The sequence below is a fragment of the Trachemys scripta genome, chromosome 8 (genome assembly GCF_013100865.1).
Source record: "Trachemys scripta elegans isolate TJP31775 chromosome 8, CAS_Tse_1.0, whole genome shotgun sequence".
NCBI classification, from domain to species: Eukaryota; Metazoa; Chordata; order Testudines; family Emydidae; genus Trachemys; species Trachemys scripta.
Genome location: NC_048305.1, coordinates 21,347,889 through 21,371,362, shown reverse-complemented (window position 1 = coordinate 21,371,362; position 23,474 = coordinate 21,347,889). Strand labels below are relative to the sequence as shown.

The 23,474-nt window shown below is 52.3% G+C and overlaps 1 protein-coding gene across 2 annotated transcripts in view; it reads right to left on the bottom strand.

Moving 5' to 3' along the window:
* Window positions 1-5,310: 5,310 nt before the first annotated feature.
* AFAP1L1 (actin filament associated protein 1 like 1) overlaps window positions 5,311-23,474 on the bottom strand; it is a 55,130-nt gene continuing 36,966 nt past the window's right edge. For both annotated transcript variants that reach the window (XM_034780254.1, XM_034780255.1), the window contains exons 4-19: window positions 22,972-23,069; window positions 22,479-22,590; window positions 21,133-21,231; window positions 20,099-20,310; window positions 19,121-19,300; window positions 17,541-17,636; window positions 16,995-17,079; window positions 16,302-16,454; window positions 13,275-13,486; window positions 12,068-12,213; window positions 11,185-11,263; window positions 10,834-10,945; window positions 9,946-10,110; window positions 8,357-8,535; window positions 7,149-7,277; window positions 5,311-6,281 (exon numbers count right to left, since the gene is read on the bottom strand). In XM_034780254.1, coding sequence (XP_034636145.1) covers window positions 6,258-6,281; window positions 7,149-7,277; window positions 8,357-8,535; window positions 9,946-10,110; window positions 10,834-10,945; window positions 11,185-11,263; window positions 12,068-12,213; window positions 13,275-13,486; window positions 16,302-16,454; window positions 16,995-17,079; window positions 17,541-17,636; window positions 19,121-19,300; window positions 20,099-20,310; window positions 21,133-21,231; window positions 22,479-22,590; window positions 22,972-23,069 — 2,081 coding nt within the window. In that variant the 3' untranslated portion in view covers window positions 5,311-6,257. The remainder of the gene's footprint in view (window positions 6,282-7,148; window positions 7,278-8,356; window positions 8,536-9,945; window positions 10,111-10,833; window positions 10,946-11,184; window positions 11,264-12,067; window positions 12,214-13,274; window positions 13,487-16,301; window positions 16,455-16,994; window positions 17,080-17,540; window positions 17,637-19,120; window positions 19,301-20,098; window positions 20,311-21,132; window positions 21,232-22,478; window positions 22,591-22,971; window positions 23,070-23,474) is intronic.

The window sequence follows — 23,474 nt, the reverse complement described above, 5'->3', positions numbered from 1 at the left end:
AGAGTTTTAATGGCCCGGGCGGCAGTGCTGGCCAGAGCCACCAGAGCTGCTAGGGTCGAAAACTGGATACCTGGCAACCCTATGGGTGGCATGTACCTATCGCACTGAACTAGATGACCTATTGAGGTCCCTTCCAGTCCTATACTTCTGATATTTAGAGTGCTCCATTACGTCACTCCTCTTTGGAGTCAAAAAAATCACCTCGACCGTACCACATTTTAAAAATGTTCAAGAGGGGTCAAAGGTCTGATGATTAATAGCTGTGGGGAAGCCTGCCCATACTCCTGCAATCTGTGCTTACCCTGACTGCTAGTCTCAAAACGAAGACCACTTTACTTCTGAATGAACGTGATCACATAGGAGTTTAAGGCACTGTAATTTATGTGCATCAACTCTACAGCTGTGTCACACCATCTGCAGGCCCTTATAAGGGAAGGGGATAAGGAAAATTGAGGGGGGAAGTGCCTCTGTTAATTCCTTTAGTTTAAAATGCTTTAATTGGTTTTCCATGACATCCACACGATGGCAGGCTACAGACGCAAACACCTCTGGTGGCGAAGGAGCAGTGTTAGCCACAATCCATATGAGATTTGTCAGGCTCTGAATAATAATTGAACATGTGAGTCAGCATTATAGTCTCTGTTCTCAGTGTTAAAAAAATGTGTGTTTTTTTCATGGGCTAACTTATGCATTATGTAAGAGCATAGTGGAGACAAGGCACTTTGGTTTCTCCAAAAGGCAGCCAATACAAAGGGAGGGGGGAAATCACATATTACTGGAAATCCAAAATGGTAGTGAATGTTATACAAATGTACAACCATTTTAGGTATATGGATTATTTGGGAAAGGTAACAGCAAAGTATGAAGCTTATGTGCCCTAAAGGCCCAGAAACAAAAAGGCAAATTAAGAGGACTCCAAATGTATTTATTTATTTTAATTTAATGACTTTTTGGTGTACAACATGATTTTTAAATACTTATGGTTGTCAGTCTCTCTCAGGGTTGTAAATTTATATTTACTAAACATCACAGTAGAAGTTTGCCTTTGAAAAGGATTACATACAAGATAGTATAATGCCCTTAGGGCTGGATTTTTAAAGGTATTTAGACAACTAGTAGGATTTTCAAAAGCATCTAGGTGCTTTCACCCTTTAAAAATCTGGCCTGTGGTGAATATTTGGGAACCAAGTTCCACACACAAGTGGTGATATGAAAAAGCACCAGGGTGCTGGATAAAGATGCAAAATAACTGTTGACAAAGGCAATCCCCATTGGCGGCTCAAAGGCATCTGAGAAAGGGAAATCAGTCAGCCTTGATGTCATATGATCCCAAAGAATAAACTTGTGCATAAAAAATGAAAAAAGAACAAAAATTTAGAAGTAAAAATGTTGCCATACCAAGCGGAAGTGCTCTACTAGAAACTGTGTGAGATGTCATTGCTGAAGCTACTAGTAACTATTACTATTTTCAATGATTATTTGCTATTAAAATATCACTTAACTAGCACAATGACATCCATCTGCACAATGTTAACGAAGGTAAATGATGAAGTGCTAGGAGTAATTAAAGTAGCATTATAAAAAGGAAATCATTGTAAATGGTGTGTCACTCCTTTAAATTGAGTACAAGAAAAAGGCAGTCCAATTCAGGCAAAGCGAACAGCAGAAAAGAGGTTTCAGAGTAGTAGCCGTGTTAGTCTGTATCCGCAAAAAGAACAGGAGTACTTGTGGCACCTTAGAGACTAACAAATTTATTTGAGCATAAGCCTTTGGATGCCCACGAAAGCTTATGCTCAAATAAATTTGTTAGTCTCTAAGGTGCCACAAGCAGAAAAGACAAATTTGTGAACTGCTATGAGGCTTTATACAGACATAGAGACTGAGTTGGATTATTTTAAACACTAAAAACCTGTCTGACAATTACCATTATTGGAAGAGGGTGTACGTAAAATATTTCACTGACTCAAGGCTCCTTCGGCAGCTCGATACATTATTTCGGACAGAGAAGAGCTGCCTTGTCTAGGTATTGGGATGCATGGCGCTTTTAAGAACACAGCCCTGGGAAGCGGGTGCTGAGCTGTACCATCCTCTGCCTCCCCCCACCCCCGCAACACCCTATTTTTGCAACCACTGCAGATGGCTTATTCCATCTGGGGTAACTTTCATCTCCTCTGCCCCTTATGTCAGGTTTGTCCCCTCTGCCACTGTCTAGTAGCATCTCAAGCTAGTTCTTAACCCCAGCTCCTATCTTCTGCCCCTGATTTTTCCCCTCCACCTCTCTCTTTCCCCTGCATCCAGCTGTTTGACCTTCCTGTGCATTCAGTCCCTCCTCCCCGCCAACTCAGCCCATCCTTCCCCTCCAATTTGCCCCCCTTTATCCTATTGAACAGATTGCCCTCCCTTGTGATGACAGTGGCTTCAGCAGATGTTACTGAGCAGCCCCACTTCGTATCAGCATGCTGTGTATCAGCAAAGCCACAAATTCTGATGGCCAGCAGTTTGTAATGTTACACCTGCCCAGCCAGGGATCAGGCTGTGGGGCCCGCCCATACCAAGGTCCCAGTGTGCACACCGCCAGCTCTGCTCTGGTAACCCTAGGGCAGGAGCAGCAAGCCCAGCCTGTGCAGCATCACGATGTCAGGCCACTTTTGGATTGTGGCACCAGGCCCCCAGTGGGAGGGGGCAGCTAACCCTCCCCTTACCTAAATCCAGCCCAGGCACACCCTTTGCTGAGTTCAGTAAATGCGCACAGCCTGGGTTCTGTACAGCAGTCTCTTTATTAGGGGAAAGGACACAGCTCCATAAAATGCAGATGGTTCTTACAGAGGAAGCATGGGGCACAACATGCTGAGCCAGGCGCCTTCCATCCCCCACCTCCAAAAGCAGGTGGCACAAGTGGCACTGTGCTGCCCAGGCAGCAGGGATGCCTACCAGGCATGACCATGCCCAAGCTTCTGTCTCCCCGTTCCTGCTGGTTTCCCTACCCCTCCCAGCTTTAGTTGAGGCAGCAGGGCAGAGAGACACACAGACCGAGCCCCCATCCTGTAATCATAGGGCACTGGGCAGGCACTGTACGGTGAAAGCCTTAGTTTCTTTATGGGAAGTAGCAGCATATGTCTTGGCTCATTAGTGAGGGAGCACACCTGTGTCTCTGCTGGGCTGAGTTATAGGAGAAAAACCCTACTGTAATACAGAAGGGATGTTTGGTTTTGTTCTTCAGGCTTGTCACCAACAGATGGTTTGCTCTCTGTACACTACAGAGCCTTTGGCATGACACATCTGCCCCTGGGATTATGAAGCCATTACAGGCACGCGAGCAGAAGATTAGCACAGATACACAAATCGCTGGCTCCAGTCCTGCCAGTATGAAGGGAAGAGGGTTATGAGGAGAAAGCAGCAGGATTTTGACAGGTTCGACTTTCACGCAGTTCTAGCCCCTGTTCAAAAATTAGAGACTAGAAACCTGGAGGAACCTATGGGGCTGAGGCTGCAGCCCGTCCCAGCTAAGTGGTCTGAGAAACCCTCCTCTTGAGCTAGGGCTGGAGAAGGAATTGTTCTACCTAGGAGTGCGCTAGAATGACCCTAGTGCAGCTTGAGTGCAAAGCATACAGTTACAGCAGGGATACCTTTGGCCTAAGGTGTCTGACTGTGGGCTACCCAAAGATAACTTGCAGCATGCTGGTGGGCCTCTATCCCCTAAAACCAACTTGGAGCCCTGCTTCAATTCCGTGCTGACAGTTCATGCCTTGTTGTCTTAGTGGAGAGCACTAGAGCGGTGGGGGGAGATGAGGATGGCTGCATATTATGGAGTGACACCTGCCTTGAGCCAGGAAGACCACACAGAACTGAAGGAGACAGAGGGAGCAGTCTGCAGTGGCAGGGACATGCTGAGAGATGCGCTAGCATATGGCAGGAACAGCTGTGGGTGCTGGGAAGGTGACAGTGTTTCAAGGAACAGAAGCATCCAGTTCCCCTTCTTCCTACATCTTTGGAGACAAGGCCCAGCCTTCAACCAAACTGGTGCTAGCTGATTGTTGCCTCTCCACAATCACAGCATAGGCTTGGGCATGGCCAGGGCCACGAGATCAGAAATGTTCCTTAGCAGCCACAGCCACAGCATCCCACCTTGGCTTGGAGACGACCTAGGGGCCAGGTCAAGGTTACTGTTGGGGGCAGGGGATGGGGAGTCTCTGCAAAACTAGACTTTTATGAAGGAGCACAGGATTATCCAAGTGCATCCTTCTCTTCCGTTCACTGATGCGGACTGCCACCGAGGCAGTGAAAAAATCCCACTCAGGCACCTACTGCTGCAATACTCTGGTTTGACACTAAGACAACCCAGGCTAGCAAGAGGGAGATTGAATCAATATTAACACTGCTGCAGCATAATCTATGCTGAACTGTACTTAGCCTGACTGTAAACCAGCTTGAGCTCTTGTGTATGTGGATGTAGGGTGCATTCAAATTGGATGAAGAGCAAGTGATACTGCTTCCCCACCCCCATGTATGTCTTTAGTGTGGACACTAGCTGGGGGTGGGGGATTTACAACTACTGAACAGCTCACGGCCTGCAGCTGCAGGGAGGAACACACAGATGGTTTTGAGCCCAGCTCATTTACCTGCAGTTGCTATTTTTATTAAAGGTTGCATAGCTAGTTATCATACAAATACCCTGAGGCAGTGAGTTCCACAGGTTCTGTTGTACTGAAAGCTTACTGGCACATTCCTCTTTGTTCCTGGACTGCACCAAAGGGTAATGCCTTGTGCTTTCCCTCTATCCCCCAGGCTTCCTGGCTCTGCATACTCTTCTCCATACTACATTGGCTGAAATTGTTTCCTCTGTTCTTGCCCCCTTCTCTGGTCCTTATCTTCCAGAGGCTGTTGCTGAACTGGAGGTGTCCTGCCCTGCATGCAGTGTTGAGGATATGCCATTAGTTCAGGCAATACCCTCATCTCCCCTCCCCCCACCCCGCCCCAGCCCCTTCTCCACACAGCTTACCATCCAACAGTGCTTTGAGGCAGCGGCTCCATATACCACCCCTCCGCCCCCCCAAGATGCTGAGCATGGCCCAATGAGGGTGCTTTCAAGTGTTGGCAGCAGAGCTTCCCCAGCGTTCATTCTCCAAAGGCACTCAGCCCTTGCCCTGCACTGGGCAGCGTTGCCCTGCAGCAGAGCTGTTTTCCGCAGGAAGGAGACTAGAATTAGATAAAACAGTTGAGCCAGAGGCAACAAACTTGAGACAACCTGGCCCCCCCACCAATCAGAGGTGCTGAGCACACAAAGCTCATGTGCAGTGAGGAGACACTGGGGTGGAGCAGCAGCCAGACCCCAACACTGAAACATTCAAAATCAGTGGCCACTTTAAAGTATAGCTTCCCAGCCTTCCTCTTTCCCCGTTGTGCTGAATTTACCTGATGTATAAAAAAAAATACAAAAAGGACAACTGCAATGTGACAGAAGAGACGGCAACAGGGCAGAGCACACCCACTAAGTCAGAAGCTTTAAGGGTCAGAGATCTACCAAACAATGCACAAGAAAGCACCATGGCGACAAGATCTCCTTCTAGGGCCTGTGGGCTTGGACGGTGCAGAGGGAGGAGACTAGGCTAGCTCCACACGATCTCTGCTCTGGTTGGGGATAGTGGACTAACTACACCAATGGCCTGATCCAGTAAAATCGCATGTCAATAGCACCACTTCCATGTAATGCCGCTAATGAAAGCTGACCCCACCCCTTGGTGGAGGCTAGATCATACCGACCCACATTTGACAGAGGGAGGAAACTGAGCAGCAGGAGGTAAAGCACAATCTAGTCACAGACCACCTGTGGTGCAATCAAGAATAGAAGCCAGGTGCTCTGACTTGGAGTTACCTGCACTCTCCCCTAGCTCACGCTCCCCCTGGTTCTGTTATTTACCAAGAGCAAAATACATCAATGGGGATGGCTAACGTCCCAGTCCTAGTGGGGTGCTCCTCCCCAGAGCTGGGCATTCCAGCTGCATGGGAGCCTTACTCTTGAAAGATTCCCCCCCATTCCCAAATATCCCTCCCCTCTCCCCAACACCCAATCTTGTCTGCTTGCCAAACGTCCCCACCATTAGAAGGTGGGTGCTTTCCCCATGCCCCCATCCCCCTGCTGGAGATCCACGCTTGCCAGAATCCTCTTCCACTCTCCTTGGGGGAAAAGGGGCTTGCGGCTCTTCAGTGTGTCCCAGGGCCCAAGTCTGTTCGCTGCAGGTGAGGCCTGGCTGCCCCAGTTAGGTTTGCTTCATCTCCCACTCCTGCAATGCAAGGCAAAGAGGGGGAAAAGAAAAAAGTTTCAGGGCATGTTGGCATGAAGAAAGAATCAGGCCCAACAGGTGCAGCTACTGAGCCCCATGCTGTAGACCCTCAGCCTGCAGAACGCCTGCAGCCAGCCCACGGCAGCTGTCTCAGGCTCGTGGGATTGGGGCTGTACATATGTTCAGACTCTGGCTGGAGCCTGGGCTCTGGGACCCCGTGAGGGGAGAAAGGTCCCAGAGCCCAGGCTCCAGCCCGAGCCCAGATATCTACGTGGTAGTTTTATAGCCCTGCAGCCTGAGCCCCACTAGCCCAATTCAGCGGACATGGGCCAGCCACAGGCATTCAATTGCAGCACGGATGTACTCTGGTGGGCCAAGGTTTAGCTCTGAGTAGCTTCTTTAGCTTGTGCAATACTGTGTGGAAATTAGAGATGGGGAAAGCCTGATGAGGCCTGATCTAGCTCCACCATTCAGGGCCCAAGCCAGGCCAACTCCCTACGTTACTGCCTGCTACAGGGCTTTGGTCACTCTAGATTCCACAGTCGTCAGTGACTGAGCCACCACCATTGCCCTGGAAGTCAGGTCATGAGTTGCCACTTCCATGATCTCCCCCAGCCAACCTGATGACTCCTAAGTCCCAAGGCTTCCCACCCTTTCAGCAGCCAGAGGGCAGTCACTGGCAGGGGGCTCTGCAGAACCTGGCAGAGCTGCTGATGCATTAGAGTGGTGTTGGGGGCAGGCAGGAATGGAAGGGGGAGGGGTGACCAGCTGATTCCCCAGCCTCAGGGTCTAGGGATGGTGCAGTGTCCAAACACCTGCTGGCAAGGCTGAGGAAGATGCTGCCAGGCTGGGCGGTCAGAGCTGTACCTTGGCCTTCTGCAGCACTTTCCCCTTGTTGGCAGGGAGGATGGAGGGGCTCCTCTTCCTCATTTCCGCTGCACAGTTCACCGGGACCAAGTGCTCTGTGGGGTTCCCATTTGGCTTATTTCCAGTCTCCTGGGGGTGGGGGAAGAATAATCCTTTAGAGACCCAGAAAGCAGTGACAGCAGGAGACAGGGAGACAGCCAGAGAACCCAGATTAAAGCACACTCCACAGCTTCCGAATGTGGCAAGAAGCATTTACCGTCCACTAATGGACTGCTGGGACCAGCTGAACACTGAGGGGCACTGGCAGAGCTGGTGGGAGCCCAGGACTGGAATAGCAGAGGGATCACTGCACAGCTGGGGAAAATCCTAGGACTGGAATGGCCAAATAGCAAGACAGCCGGGGGCTGCAGGGCAGGGCTGCCTCGGGTGGGATGGGGTGAGCCTATCAGAGGGGAGGCTGCGAGTCTCAAGGCTGAGGTGCATTGGCCTCCACTTGTATCCCTACGTCTCCCACCTGAAGCAGGCACAAGCCAACAGAAAAAAAACAGAGTCCCACCCCTCTGCATTAGTCGGAGCACTGCCAGCAGATCGAGGGAAGTGATTATTCCCCTCTATTTGGCACTGGTGAGGCCATATCTGGAGTATTGCATCCAGTTTTAGGCCCTGCACTACAGAAAGGATGTGGACAACTCAGAGAGCCCAGCAGAGGACAACAAAAATGATTAGGGGGCTGGGGCACATGACTTATGAGGAGAGGCTGAGGGAACTGGGCTTTAGTCTGCAGAAGAGAAGAGTGAGGGCGGATTTGATAGCAGCCTTCAACTACCTGAAGGGGGGTTCCAAAGAGGATGGAGCTCGGCTGTTCTCAGTAGTGGCAGATGACAGAACAAGGAGCAATGGTCTCAAGTTGCAGTGGGGGGAGGTCTAGGTTGGATATTGGGAAAAGCTATTTCACTAGGAGGGTGGTGAAGCACTGGAATGGGTTACCTAGGGAGGTGGTGGAATCTCCATCCTTAAAAACCTCTAAGGCCCGGCTTGACAAAGCCCTGACTGGGATGATTTAGTTGGGGTTGCTCTTGCTTTGAGCAGGAGGTTGGACTAGATGACCTCCTGAGGTCTCTTCCAACCCTAATCTTCTATGATTCTGCAGGGGAACAGGAACCCGAAGGAAGACCGGGGCCGTGGAAAGGAAGGTGGTGACTCCATACCCCATTTTCAGCTTTACTGGTCACGGTGAGCCCCAGAGCCGGCCCTCCTGCTAGCGACTGTTTCAGCCGGTCCTTCACCTCCGTCAGCTTGAGCTCTAGGTCTACGCGCTGCTCCTCCTTCCCTTTGCACTGCTCCTCCAGGGCCACCACCTGCTCCTCCAGCTCCTTTAGCTTCCTCCCTGATTGCAGGAGACAAGGAACAAGACCAATCAGGTCCTGTCAACTCAGCACAGAGCCATGGAGAGATGGGATGGGGTTTGTAGAATGAAGGAGGCTCCCAAGCCCAAATTTACCCTCCAGTGAGTGTGGTTTGCAGGGGGCAGCAGTGATGTGCCAGCACCTAGGAGATCTCAGATCAGCCTGTTTCTAGTGTCTGATATCCATTAACCACACCCTGCTGCAGCCTCTCTCCTTTGCTAGGATTTATTAGTATAGTAGAACCTCAGAGTTACGAAAACCAGAGTTACAAACTGATCCGTCAATCACACAATCAGGCAGCAGCAGAGACAAAACCCCCAAGTACAGTACAGTGTTAAATATAAACTACTGAAAAAAAAAAATAAAGGGAAAGAAGCATTTTTCTTCTGCATAATGAAATTTCAAAGCTATATTAAGTCAATGTTCAGTTGTAAACTTTTGAAGGAACCCCAACGTTTTGTTCAGAGTGACAAACATTTCAGAATTACGAGCAACCTCCATTCCCGAGGTGCTCCTGTGTAGTACTAGTACGTTCTCTGCTCTGGCTTTTCAACCTTAGAAGCTGAAAAGGAAACAATACAAGGACCTGCCTTTTTTACTGGAGGGACACACACGTATTTGGCCACTAGGTGAGGCTGTTGTGCACAGTTTGAGGTGGCCGCAGCAGCAGGTGCACCAGATCCCCGCTGACTCAGCACTACACCCGGGACCCAATGTTCTGCCCAGCAGAGTGGAAAGCACGGCCTCGGCCCTGAGAGGGGGTGCCAGGAACAAGGAATACAAAGAACAAAGGAGCACAGCAGCTCCAGCAGAGGGTATTCCACTGCGTCCATGCTGGGGCTGGGCCAGCAGGGAGTCAGCAGCACCAGGGCTGGGAGAGAAGATGGTACAGTCATGTGTAAACCCCATGGGGGAGCAGGGGAGGGTGGGAGTAGGAGTTTGCTGCTGAATAATAGTGGACGCCTAAACTCCTGGCGAGCAAAGGTGGGAGGTGGGCCTGTCTGCACAGTCGGGGGAGAGAAGGGGCTTTCTCGGGTTCAGGGTGCGGCCAAGGAGATGGCAGGACTGTCATGCTCATGAGAAATCTGGAGAACTGGACCAGCAGGGAGCCTTACCAGTGCATGGCCAGAACTGGGACCAGAATGGGTCAGCAGCAGCAGGTCAGGCTAGGGGGCATTGGCAGAGCTGGATGGAGGAAACTTGCACCGTTTTGCTGGGTTTTATTCACCCTGGCTCATCCCTGCTTTGCTGGGCATTAAAAATCCACCAGCCTCATTGCTGAGATGTCCGCTCGTCTGGTGACTGTTGCCATGATCTCATATTGGGGGGCTGGGGTCAGAACAGCCAAGGGGGCATTTCCTCTCCTGCCTGGGCTGCAGCAGGCTTCATACCTGTGCTACTTTTCATGGCCTCCCGGAGCTCCCTCTTTTCCTTCCGCAGGGTCACCAACTCATTACGGATAGAAGCTCTCTCCTTCTCCAGCTTCTCTTTCTCTGTCAGGAACATCCGGGCATCCTCCTCGGCCCGGTTCTTCCCATACTTGTACTGGGTGGCATCTACAGAACAAGGGCACAGCTGGTCAGGCAGGGAGTTGGCACACTAGCCCCTGCCTCTATAGCGGAGAGCAAAATGCAGGCTCAGCGAGACGAGTTCAGGACTCGCAGCTTGATGTCTGTTTCCACGATGGGAGTGTCACAGATGAGCCGGGTCAGCTCCCGAGGCTGGACTAGGCTGTGGCGGGGAGAAGGAGCTGCCTGTGGGAACAGCGGCATCACACCAGTCTCCCCAGGAAGACGCACTGAAGTCCATGCAGGCTCAGGGTGAACCTGGCACCTCCTTCCCCATTGCCTGCGGAGGGGTCGCTTTTCGTTAGTGAATTCAGGGCAGGTGAAAGGTGCCAGAGGAGCAGCGGAGTCCCCACTCTGTCCTTAGCAGGGGCAGTTCATGCTTCCCACTCATCACAGCAGGCCAACATACCAGAGCCCTGGCTGGGAAGGAGAAGCTGCAGGTCCCTCAGATCAGCCTGCCAGTTACCCCAGTTCCTAAAGGACACGTTGCCACCTGCGACCATCACTAGCCCACACGGGACTAAGACCCCACCAACTCCTCTCATGGAACAGCCAGCGGCTGGGAACGGCTTCTGCCATTAGTAACCTGGGGCTCGATAGGAAGAGGTGACCAGAGATGGGAGGCCCCAATCCCTGAGCCAACTGGTTCCCTCCCATGTGGCTGAGGTTTGACCGCATAGCACACCTGCTGGTGGGCAAATCTGAACCTACTTGATGCATGTCTTTTGACTTTGACTTGCGGGTCCACGCGGCGTGACGACTCACTGCAGGACGAGGCATGCCGCTTCACCTGGGCCCCCGACGGCCGCAGTGGCTCCTCTGCCTGCATGGATGGACGCAATGAAAACAGATCCCAGCAGAGACGCTGTGTGGCATCAGTACTAGGCAGGAGCAGAAATCTGCACTCGGGGCCCACGGTTTCTCAGCAGCCACCCTGCCCTAAGTGCCACTGAGGGGAAGGGGGCGCCTGTCTCCCCAGCATTCAGTTACTTGGAGGTCGCGTGGGAGAAGGACCATGGCCTCTCTAGGGAGAGTGTGATAGGAAGCAAGCCACATTCGTACCTGCACCTTCTCGTAGGGGACGTCATCATACACCACCCGGGAAGAGTCAGCCTGGCTCTCGTGGGAGGCGCTGGCCCACCTGGGGAGGTAGAGAGTGTCAGCCCCTTCCCGCACAGCAGCAACACGCCGTCCTGCTCTAGCTCCTTCCACCCAAAGATCTCAAAACACTTTGCAAACTTTCACGAGTTAGCCCTGCCTCCCCTCCCCCATGCAGTCCCCAAACCACTACGAGCCGAGCCCTGCTTCAGGGAAATGAAGCCAGTCGGGCACTGCCCCCCCCCAGCCACCAGATCTCATGTGCTGATAAAAGCCTCCCCGTCTTCAAATTTGTGTGTTCCACACCTCCCCGCCCCCAGCTTGCCCTTTGTACACCCCCACGCCTCCTCCCAGAGGCAGGTGCCCCACACTTTTGTAAATGTGGTAATAGGTATTATCCCATTCCAGGAGCAAATGAGGCACAGAGATGCAGTGACTTGACCAAGTCCACTCAGCATAGCCAGTGCTACCAGGTCCCAGTCCTGAGCTCCAGTCCCTAGACAGCTTTTAGAAGGTGCACACAGCTCAGGGCCCCACAAATCATAACCCCCTTCTGCTTTTCCCACCACATGTCCCTACCCCACAACACTACTCATGGGGCAGGTAGTTTATTCTGACTCTGAGGCCACATGCAATGACTTGGGGCTGTGTTGCCACCTGGGTTTGGAGACAAGATGCATCCATGGTGGAAGTGCTGCTGGCTGGGATGGCCTCACAGGGAGTTTTGCTCTCCCAGCTCAGCCGGGGGCACCAGGTGAGCCTCATGCCGGAGTTCGAACACACACACACACACACACACACACACACTTAATGAAAGCTTTGGAACGATGGGAGGAGAGCCCCTTACAGATAGGAGTGTCTCACAGCGGTGACTATGTTGGCTATTGTCTCTACATCCACGTAGTCATAGTGCAAGGCCTCCGGGGTTTTCTGGGAGCCAGTCTCAACCAGCAGGAGGCCGAGCCAGCGGCCCAGATCTTCAGAGCAGTTTGCCTAGGGGGTGAGAAAGCCATCATCATGAGCACCTGGCCCCTGGATATGCATCTCCCCTTCACATCTCTCCAGGTAGATGACCCATATCCTGCAGAGCATGGGCAGGGAGTTACGCCAATATTTCCCCTGGCCCCCCAAAACCACCTTGCTTTGGGTCTCCCCACACCAGCCCAACCCACCCATGCCACACAAGAAAGCACAGGTATCTGCTCATATGCAACACATGCAGAACGTCTTCAACTCTGCGTGGGGTTGGGTAGGGATGGACTTCCCAGGGGAACTGGGAAGAAGTTACCCTTCCTAGAGAATGAGCTTGCTATTAGCTGGATTCCATCAGCCCAAGCACCTACCAAGCTCTGCTCCTGTGCAGGTGAGCCGTTGGGTTGACGCTAAGAGTCAAATGAGTTCATTCACCTGCCGTGATTTGCCTGGTTCAACGAATCCAGCAGCTTCTCTGTGCTGATATTATCAGTATCTGGGCTGCTGCTATACAGTCATTCAGACCCAAGTGAAATTACTTCGTATATTTCATTCACTTGTCTGAAGCACCTTAACAGGGTGCTCCATGCATGCCTGCTTTAATCAATCATGGAATAAAAACTTCACATAGCCTTAGGGATCCTGCCAAGATAAAGATTAGATTTAAAAAAACCCAAATCCCTTGTCTGTGTAACGAGGTGCACCACAGATTATTAATGAAAATTTCAGAGGCTGCTCAGCGTGGTTTATGTGATCGCCTGCATTTGGCTGGGCTCGGCAGCAAAACAGGACTTTGCGTTTTGGTTCTAGACAATTTCACTTGCTTGGGCCATGCACCAGCCCACCTGGCTGCATTTGGGGTCTCAAAGCACAGCTGGGGAAAGGGTAAGTTAAACTGACCCTGAAGGTTTCCATTTAGAATCTATTCTGGCTCTCTGTTCAGTTCTGGGTTTGGTTAAACCCTTAAGGAAACAGACCAGGATTTGGACCCAAACTGCCCATCCACATCTTCCAGAGTGAGGCAGGAAAAGCCTCTACAGCCCACATGCGTCACTCAGAGCCGCTGAGAATGAAACACTCACCTCCAAGGCAGAGACCTCCTGTCCACTGCGAAGGATGCGGAAAGCAAGCGGGTGTTTAGGGCCCAGGCCTGGCACCACCTCACAGCCACGCAGGACGATGGCATTCATGTGCGTCCGCAAGTCGGAGCGGTCCTTGTGGAAATAGAGCGTGTTGCCTTTCAAGCAACACCAACGCTCCTTCCAGCACTGGTTAACTAGGACATTCAGGTAACCTGCAGGGAGAGCCGGTTCCCAAAGGGAAGAGAGTCTCAGTTCATTAGGTTCAGCTGATATGCACGAACAAGCATGATGCTAGAGGAAAGGTGGAAAGCGAGAGCCAATGGGGGCTGGGCGGGAGGCTCCAAAAGGTTGTCTTGTCTCGCTTTACTTCAGTCAGTGGGTCTGTCTATACTAGACACTCACGGCTGGCCTGTGCCAACTGACTCAGATTCGTAGGGTTCGAGCTAAGGGGCTGTTTAATTGCAGTGTAGACATTCGGCCTCAGGCTGCAACTGGGACCCTCTCGCCTCACAGGGTCCTAGAGCTGGGGCTCCAGCCCAATCCTGGACATGTAGACCACAGTTAAACAGCCCTGCAACCCAAGGCCCACGAGCCCGAGTCAGTTGGCACAGGCCAGCCGCGGGTGTCTAACTGCAGTGTAGATATACCCAGAGTCTGAAATGCTGCTCTGCGGTATCCTACCAAGGTATGTCCAGGCCTGTCAGGGAATCACTGCCGATCTCCCTACCTCTGGGTAGGCCTTGTTCCCCCACATTGTTCTGGCAGTGGAAGCACCCCACAAAGCACTGCACAGGGGCAGGACCCTCTCTCTGGAAACCAGCAGATCTGCCCCTTAGAACTGCAGAACTCAAAATCAAAGGCCCAAGTGCAGCTTGGTCTTTAGTAAGTTCATACTCTGCAAAATCTCTGCTGAAGTCAACAGAACGTTTGCCCAAGTAAGGACGTTAGGATTTGTCCACAGAAACTGTAGATGCAGAAGCCTTATGAGGTTACCATGCTCATCCCCTCTGTTTTGGGGCAGGATTCATGAGGTAAATAGTCCAGTGGTTAGGGCACTAGCCTGGGACTAAAGAGACCTGGAGTCAGTTTCCAGCTCCACCACAGACCGCCTGTGTGACTGATCACTTGGTCTCTGTGCCTCAGTTCCCCATGGGATAAGAGCACTTCCCTATCTCCCAGGTGTGTAGCAAGGATAGCTACATCCAAGATTGTGATGCACTCGGGTGTTATGGGAATGGGGGCCAGTATGAGTCTCTCTTCATTGATTTTCTTTAGCAGCATCTTATCTCAGAGGGCATTTTGAGCAACTTACTAACTCAGAGTCATAGGGCTGGAAGGGACCTTGGAAAGTCATGACGTCCAGTCCTCTGCACAGAGGCACGACCATGTAAACCTTGATCATCCCTGACAGGTGCGTGGGTGTGGCCCATCTGTTCTTGAAAGCCTCCAATGACAGGGATTCCACAACCTCCCCTGGAAGTCTATTCCAGAGCTTAGCTACCTTTATAGTTAGAAAGTTTTTTCTAATATCTAACCTAAATAGCCCTTGCTGCAGAGAAGGCAATTACTTCTTGTCCTACCTTCAGTGGATATGAGGAGCAACTGATTATCACCCTGTTTATAACAGCTGTTAACATATTTGGAGACTTATTAGGTCCCTTCTTAGTCCTCTTTTCTCAGGACTAAACATGCTAGTATTTTTAGTCTTTCCTCATAGATCAGGTTTTCTAAATCTTTTATCATTTTTGTTATTCTCCTCTGGACTTTCTCCACTGTTAATAAACCCCAGAATAATTATAGCCTTTTTTGCAATTGCATTACATTGTTGACTCATTTAATTTGTGTCCACTACAACCTCCAGATCTGCAGTACTACCATCTAGCCAGTTATTTCCCCTTTTGTAGTGGTGCATTGCACTTGCCTTTATTCAAATTTCATCTTGTTGATTTCAGACCAAATTCTTCAATTTGTCAAGATTCTTTTGAATTCTAATCCTCGCCTCCAAAGTGCTTGCAACCCCACCCAGCTTGATATTATCTACACATTTTATAAGCATACTCCCCACTCCATTATCCATGTCATTAGTGAAAACATTGACTAGTACTAAACCCAGGACTGAGCCCCCTGGAACCCCACTAGATACACCCTCCCAAATTTGACAGCAGGCCATGGAGAACTACTCTAAGTGACTATTGTCTTTCAACCAATTGTGCTCCCACCTTATAGAAATTTCAGTTAGATCACATTTCCCTAGTTTGCTTATTAGAATGTCATGTGGACTGTGTCAAAAGCCTAACTCAATCAAGACATATCACATCTACTGCTTCTCCCCATACACTAAGCCAGTAACCCTGTCAAAGGAGGAAGTTAAGTTGGTTTGGCATGATTTGTTGACAAATCCATGCTGGCTGTTCCTTAGAACTCTCCTCTCCTCTAGGTGTTTACAAATGGATTGTTTAATAACTTGTTCCAATTGTTTATGTAACTTGCAGGCTTTAGCTCTACCGCTCTAGCTTAGAAGAGAGAAAACCAAATCACCCTGTTCACCTGGCACTTAACACAGAGCACCTGACAGCTGTGTGGTCCCCAGCACCTCCCCAGATGTGTACCCAGAGTGCTGTGTCCTGGGTGAAATAGTCTGGTCCTACAATCACGGACTGGGGACACTGAGGTAGAAAAGGAGAGTGTGAGTGAGTGAGTGTGTGAGAGAGAGAGAGAGAGAGAGAGAGAGAGAGAGGGGAAGTCAATCCCAGGCTACATGCTTGTAGCAGGAAATCCCTTTCCATGACATGGCAGAGTCCCTCACGCTGTTGCGGGGCTAGTGAGCAATGGGTGGAATTCAGAGGAAACACTGAAATTCCCTGTGTCTTCTGTCCCCATCCCCCTTCTGGGTGGTCCATCCGATGGGCAAGAGAAAGGCATTGTGGCACAACTTACACCTGGCACCAAGTCCCCTAGAAACAACATCCACCTAGATCCAGAAAACCCCCTTCTTGCTCCCATCTCCCCAGAGCCCTAGGTACGAACCACAACAGGGGATGTCCTCCTCGGTGGAGGACGTCTGGGTGTCCTCAGGGGATGGCTTCTTTTTGGAGAAGCTGATGATCCTGGTGATTTTCCTCCCAGCTGCCCGGCTCACCGAGCCCTTCAGTTCAGCCAAGCCGCTTTTCTTGCCTTTCCCTGGGAACAGGGAGGAGAGCTCAGCTCAGGAGTAAATGGCAACACCCCCCCCCCCCCCCCCGAGGCTGGCCAAAGCGGAGAGGTCACTATGGTGCCATCTCTCAGGCTGGGATTTGCAATGAGAGCAGGAAGGGGTTTCGGGTGTCAGACAGTGGCAGGGAGAGGAGGGCAGAGGGGGAAGAGATACACCGACGGGGCAAGAGCAGGACATCCCCACCCCCAGCAACTGTTGCACTTCAGAGAACTGGTGCGTGGAGCCAGGGGCAGATTCAGGCAGAGGCTGCAAATATTCCTCTGTGGCAGGGGCCTCAGCAACTCCAGCACATGCAGCAGGGCCGCACCGCATGGCAGTGAGGGGAAGTTGTGCCAGCAGGCATGGGTGACCCCTTCCCACCTCCCGGCAGCAGGCGGCTTATTGAGACAGCTGCAGAGAGGTGATGAGGATGCTTTCTGCAGTGGGGTGGACCCTCCCCCCACCCCTCCCCACAGCAATGCCAGCCCATGGGCCCACAATGGTCAGAGTGGGGCTGGGGCTCTCACCGCGCTCCCTTCGGCTCATGGGGGTGCAGTTCTCCCCTGCTGCCATGCTGTCCGAGTCAGACGTCTGTTTGTCTTGCGATAACGTCTGCGGGGAGGAGGGCAGGCATCCATTTCAGTGCAGTCCCTCTCTCTATCCCTTCCTTCCCCTCCCCCCCCCATGGCTTTTAACCACGTCAATGCCGCACTGAGTGACCATCCCTGACCGGAGTTCTGCGAGTCTGGCAAAGCTCAGTGTCCAGCCTAGCTCCTGATAGCCCCACCCTAGGCAGGGGGACAGGAAAGGGCATATGCCCCATCCCCCTAGAGGAACCCCCATCTTCATTCCAGGGCTGGCTGGGGAGATGGTCTTGGCTCTTTGTTGCCCATTGGAGGGGGTCCCCTTCTGCTATGTAAGGGGTGCCACAGATGGGCCATGCAAACATTGCGAGCAAGGCTGATCTTGCAGAACCCAGCCTTCAGCTGCCTGTTTCCAGAGAGTTTAGTCACGGTTCCCTTCTGCTGTGTATCACTAACCCCCAGCCACCCACACTGGCAGGGGAGAGACACCTTGTCAAGGTCCATCTTGCAATGCAGCACGGGGGATGTAGGGGCTTCAGTCCCACCTGTTCCTCCTCCACTGGCACTGCTCCCTTCCTTTATCACCTGTGGAGACAGACCACTCAGCACCAGCCTCTCACGACCCATTGGGAGCGACTGAGCCCCCAGTCATTACCCCAGTAACAGAGGAGCTCCGACCACACTGCTTGACCTGACCACAGCAAACAGCATTTTGCCGTAGCTATTTATGAACTATCCCTTCCTGGAATGATCCAATTCCCTGCTGCCTTCCAGAGGGGACAAAGCAGCATGCTGCGCCCTGAAAAGCTCCCTTTGGAGCAGGGAGCTCTTAAAACTCCCTCCACAAAGTCTTGTTTGAAATATGAATAGTTTGGTCATTAAAAAGGTTTAGGGACATTTAACAAGGACTCAGACTACAGTCACAAAGGCCCCTTAGGTTCCAGCTAGCTGATCTGGGAAGCTTTGTCAATCTCCTACAGGGGTTCTGCCCAAGATACCTATACAAACCTATCACCATAGATAGCATCTGAGCACCACAATCTTTTATGTACTGATCCCCAGGAAGGCTGTAGCAGAGCAGGGAATTGAGCCTGCGTCTCCTGAGTCCCAGACTAGGGCCTTGACCATCCTTCTGTGAGGTTGTGGTGAGCCTAGACTCTCTGGGGAGATGCCGGTCAGGATGGACACGGCATGAGGACAACCCACCCTGCACTACTTCAGCCTTCCTGTGTCCCACCCCTGCCAGCCAACAAAAGGAGAGGGGTGTTGAAAACCTGCTACAATCATAATGTGGGTGACCAGAACTTCTTGCTAATCTCCACACAGGTTCAGCCTGGGAGAAGTTCTCCCATCCCTCCTCCTCCCCCACATGGCCCTTGACCAAGGCACATGCAGTAGCCAGGCTGGGTAGGGAGGATCTGACAGCACCAGGAGCCCTGGAGTGCAGTGTAATGGGGCAGCGTTGGCATTCCAATCTTTCAGCAGTGAAATGCCTCACATCAGCAGATTTGAGGTGGGCAGGGGCTCATGCTCCCCAGGGGCGAGGTGGTGCTATTTAAATGCGCTCCTGTTTCAGGCCTTTACATGCTGCCAGCTCAGACGCAGACCTGGTGACTTCACAAACAGCTTCCAAGCTACACAGCCTCCCACTGGCAGACAAAGGCAGGAAAAAGGAGGGGGAGGGTAAACAAACAGCTCCCCTCTCCCTTTGCCTATGGGACTCCAGCCTATCACACAGGGAGCGGAAACGGGCCAGGGCTCCCTGGGCCTGGTAGCTCGCCCCACAGCTGGTGTCCCAGTCTGGCAGGAATGATAAAAGATGGGTGGAAAATCTCCTTCCCTTCAGAGATAAGGCAGCACTGGACGCTAGACCTTTCCCATGAAGGCAGCTAACCTGCCTAGCCATTACGTCAGACAGGGATCACAGGAGCTGGGCCATGTACTGAGACGGCACCAGAACAAGGAGGAGGTTCCACCAGAAGGACAAAGACTGGTCACACAGGGAAAGGAAGCCTGTGTGGCCAGTGGCGTGGGCTAGGGAGAAAGGCATAAGTTGCAGTAAGAGGTACCTTCAGCCACTCCTCAGCCTGCTCTTTGCTCTGCACCGCCAGCACCAGAGCCTCGGCCCCTGGCAGAGAGAAGCGCAGCTCATGCTTCTTGCGGCGCCCGTCCTTGGGCACATAGTTGACGCTGCAGGCGCTCAGGGGCACCTCCAGGTGTGGCTGACGGTCCTTGGAGCTTTTGTAGCACTAAAAGAAGTAGAGACAACCGTTTCCCACAGAGTCGAGGCCTGCCTGCATCTCCTGCCAGGCCGCGGAGAATGAGCGTGCTAGCTCAAAGGGGGAGTATCCCTGCTGAAGCTCTGTCTGCCCTTACACGGGGCTTCATCTAGTGACCTCGTAGCAATTCACAGAGGTGGCGCAGTATCATTAGCCTCATTTTACAGAGGAGGAAGCTACAGAGAAGTGACTCAGCCAAAGTCACAGAAGGGGCCAGGACCCAGGAGTCCCTGCTCGCACCACTAGACAACATTCTCTTCCCAGAACCAGGAATAGAACCTGGATAGTCCTGTACCCTACTCTCTGGGCCACAATGTCTCCAAGGTAACTGACCTGCATGATGACTTTGCATTAATTTTTCCAGTGATAAATATACAGGATGAACCCTGATGGCTTCTGGGTAGAGACCTGGACTGTGGGCCTCACAGTATAAGTGCTTCCGAGGTGCTGTTATTCTGCACAGCAGGTATGGATTAGATATGCAACATTGCCATGAAAGGCAGTCTCAGCCCTGCTCACACCCCCATGGACGACATAGCCTTTCATTTACTCAAACAAGTCACTGAACATGCATGGTTAGTCCACTTGTAAGCAGGGATTGGCATAGCTGCTGCATGTCCTTTGGTGCACTTGGCTCACTTGCACCCTATACACAGGAGGCTCCCCGTTTCTCCAGCCTAGGATCTCTCAGACTCCAGATCTCCGCAAAGATTTCCTGTATCCTGGGACCCCCTGCATTCCCCAGCACTCGGGAAGCTAAAGTCTCACCAGGAGTTTGTTATCCTTGATGACTGTCAGCTGCTTGGCCCACTGCCCAAAGCGCTTCTTACGCAACAGGAAGGCACAAATCCTGCAGTCCTTCACCAGGTTCATAGATGCTTCCTCTGACGGCCATTGGTGTGTCAGCCGCTGGCCCTTCCCATCCTCCTCCTCTTCATCGTATGACTCATAGGAGCTGCTCATCGCATCAGAGTCATTGTCTGGAAGGAAGCAGAGACCCTCCCAGTCACCTCAGGATGCTACTGACAACAGAGCTCCAATGCCCTGCACATGGAGTGGGACTTCAGCCTGGAGGATCACCTTCTCCTAGCAGTGTCTTGAGAAAGAAAGCCTTTGTATGTGTGGGGCAGGGAAATCAAACTCTGGAACAGCAGCAGGTCAACACTAACAATTTTCATTTTCCTCCAGCTCTTCTCCAAGTTGCATTGGCATTTCCCTTTATGAAATATGCAAAGCATGGAGGGCTCTAAGTGACCTCTTACGTGTGACAAACCTTCTCTTTAGATGAAGAGAGGCTCTTGGAGAAGTCACTGGCTAGGACATGCAAGAGGCCTGACTGTTTGCTGAGCAGCCTGTGTAAGATCAGCGTACATGTCTGAATTGCTCAGGGACTACTGACCTCCAAGGGATACTCCAGGATGCAGCTCTTTGCCCAGGCAGCTGAAGCTTCTCTCAGGCTGCTGTCTTTGTTTTCATTGCACGGTTACTTTAACTAAAGTCAAAGGCTCCCAGAGCAGCAGGTGGGTGCCTCTTATACCTGGTTATAAACTGCCAGAAATAGACAGACCCTGGCTCTCTTCCTCGCTCTCCCTGCAACACCTACAGCAATTCCTGCCTTGAAGGCCACAGAACTACCACTGATGGTTACCACAGGGCTGTGGTCCATGCAGACTCCTAGGTACCCTTTGGCTCTGTGTAGGATTCCCCACCCAACCCCCATCCATCAGACTGATGGCTCATCCCCTTTGGCTCTTCCCCCTGGTTAGGCACCTGTCTTGAAGAGCCTTTGCCCTGGTACCTACAGGAATTTTTCTGCTCCCCATTCATCCTGGTAATAGGGTAGTTGCTGTCTGCATCCTCATAGTAGCCATCCTCGATTGAGTTGGGGGGACTTGAGCTATCTGCGGAGAGAGCAAAGGGTGTGAAATTTGTGATGAAGGAGACCCCTGCACAGGGACTGGGATATTAACAGGGCACGTGCATGGCACAGACACTGGTGACAGGGCCCATCAGAAGGCTGCGCTGAAGCAAGTCATGCCACAGCTTGGAGCTCTCACAGCTGCCAACATCAGCTCCGGCTCAGCAGCAAGGCCACGTGTAACGATTAGACATGGGTGCAGTTACAGCTGGATGGAAGCACAAAGTGGTGGGAGAAGGGGAAGGACTTTGTCCACAGGCTAATCTGAAAAGGCCTCAGCAGCAGAAAACCTCCCTTCCCTCCTCTGCCAGCTCCCCAGGAGCCACCGGACAGCCCCGCCCACAGGAGGAAGGAGACCGGCTGCCAAGTGACACGGTTTGGGAAAAGCACCCTGCTCCTTTCCTGACATTCCTCCAAGGTCACAGCCACTCCCGGAGAGGCTCAGCACACACTCCCCTTCACATACAGGGCCTGGGAGCGCTCCCTCCCCCTCCCCTCAGGCTGCCCTTCACACAGGCATTGAGCTCAGCAGCTGGGAGAGGAGGGAGCATTTGAGGGGCTGAATCCTACACCTGAGAGAAACACAAAGCAAAACCTCCCACTTTGGGGAAATCTCTTCCTTCCCTTGGGGGTGGGAGGTGGGGGGGTCTTGGAGCCCCTGCCCAAGCGTGCTCAGGGCAGCTGCCCCACATCAGGCCCTGGATAGAAGCTCCTTGGGAGCCCAGTAATGTCACTCCCAAAGGGGCTGGCAGGTGTTGCTACTGGGTGAAAGATCCCTTTCTCTCTCTCTGCACACAGCAGGAGCCAGGACTGGGGCTTTGTTCATTCCAAAGGCCTCAGAGACCAGGACTTGAAGCAGATCAAATCCAGCTCCCAGTGAACCTGCTGCCCCTTAGCCCCCACTTCTCCCTGCCCTAAGCCATTAGGCCAGCTGTGGGAGAGGTTGTCTTGCATCAGGAGCTCAACATTCCTGGTCACTGAGCCCTGACTGAGGCGTTTTGGGAAGGCAGCAGGGACAGGAGTGCCACTGCCCCCACCCCAGGTCATTGCTTTCCCCAAGACAAGCCAGTGAGGGTCAGCCCTCTGTGGGATGCTGGCAAGGGCTCCTGGTTTTGATTGGCTCCGCAGCTCCCATGCCAGCCTCCGTTTAGACATGCCCGGGGCCAGTCTGCTGGGTGTTCTCCAGTCCCCTTCCCACAGGTGTTTCCAGTTTACTAGGGTCAGACTCACTGCGTGAGGTGATGTATTCAGGGGCCTTGCCTGGGCCCAGAGGCAGGGCCTCCTCGTAGTAATCTTCAGGCGGGGGGGTTGTGGGCAGTGGTGGAGGAGGGTCCCTGGGAGCCTACAAAAGGAGAGAGACACCAGTGTGAATTAGAGTGAAGGAGCGGGATGGGGCTGAGTTACACGGTGTCCAAGGGGCCATCAACAAGAGCTGTTCCCATAATGGCAAGAGAAGGGTAACAAGTCTCCTCCCCAGCCTCCTGGATCTGCGTGTGCCTCTCCCCATCCAAGAGATTATCAAACCCAGAGCCCAGACCCTTCCCTTACGCGGTCTGCTTCCACCCCCTCAGAGCAGACAGGGACTGTGGCTTGAGAAGCCCCAGCCCAGCCATAGTCACGTTCCAAACCAAATGCTTCCAATTCTTGTCCTTTCACTACCACGTAACTGTGACAGGGCCCCAAGAACCTGTGGGGATGGAGATTTTGAGGTGGCTGGACTCACATTTTTAGATGGATGGCTCCTTGTGAGCTCCAAGCCAATGCCCTCGCTGGTGTCCCCATCATCCTCCTGCATATCCTGGAGATCCCGCAGATCACAGTCTGGAGGGGGGTTAGAGAAGAGATGCTAAGCCAAGCAATGATGCCGGGGACAGGGCTCCCCAAACAGACCTTCAGGGAAGGTCTCTCTCTTTCTCAGTGCCACACACACTGACCACCCCCAGCCCACACCAGAGTTAGCCTGTTGTCACAAGAACGTCATTTATAGTCCAAAACCAACAAGGAGTCCTTGTGGCACCTTAGAGACTAACAAATTTATTTGGGCATAAGCTTTTGTGGGCTTCACACCACATCTTCCCAAGCGGAACAAGCTTTGGCGTTTCTATAGGCGCGTTCATATTTGGGTGCCCCAAAGTGAGCTAGATATTGCGGGGAGGGGGTGAAGGAACTGCATAGACCAGTGTGACGGCAATGGGGTCACACCCCGCTTCGGGAAATGGATCTGGT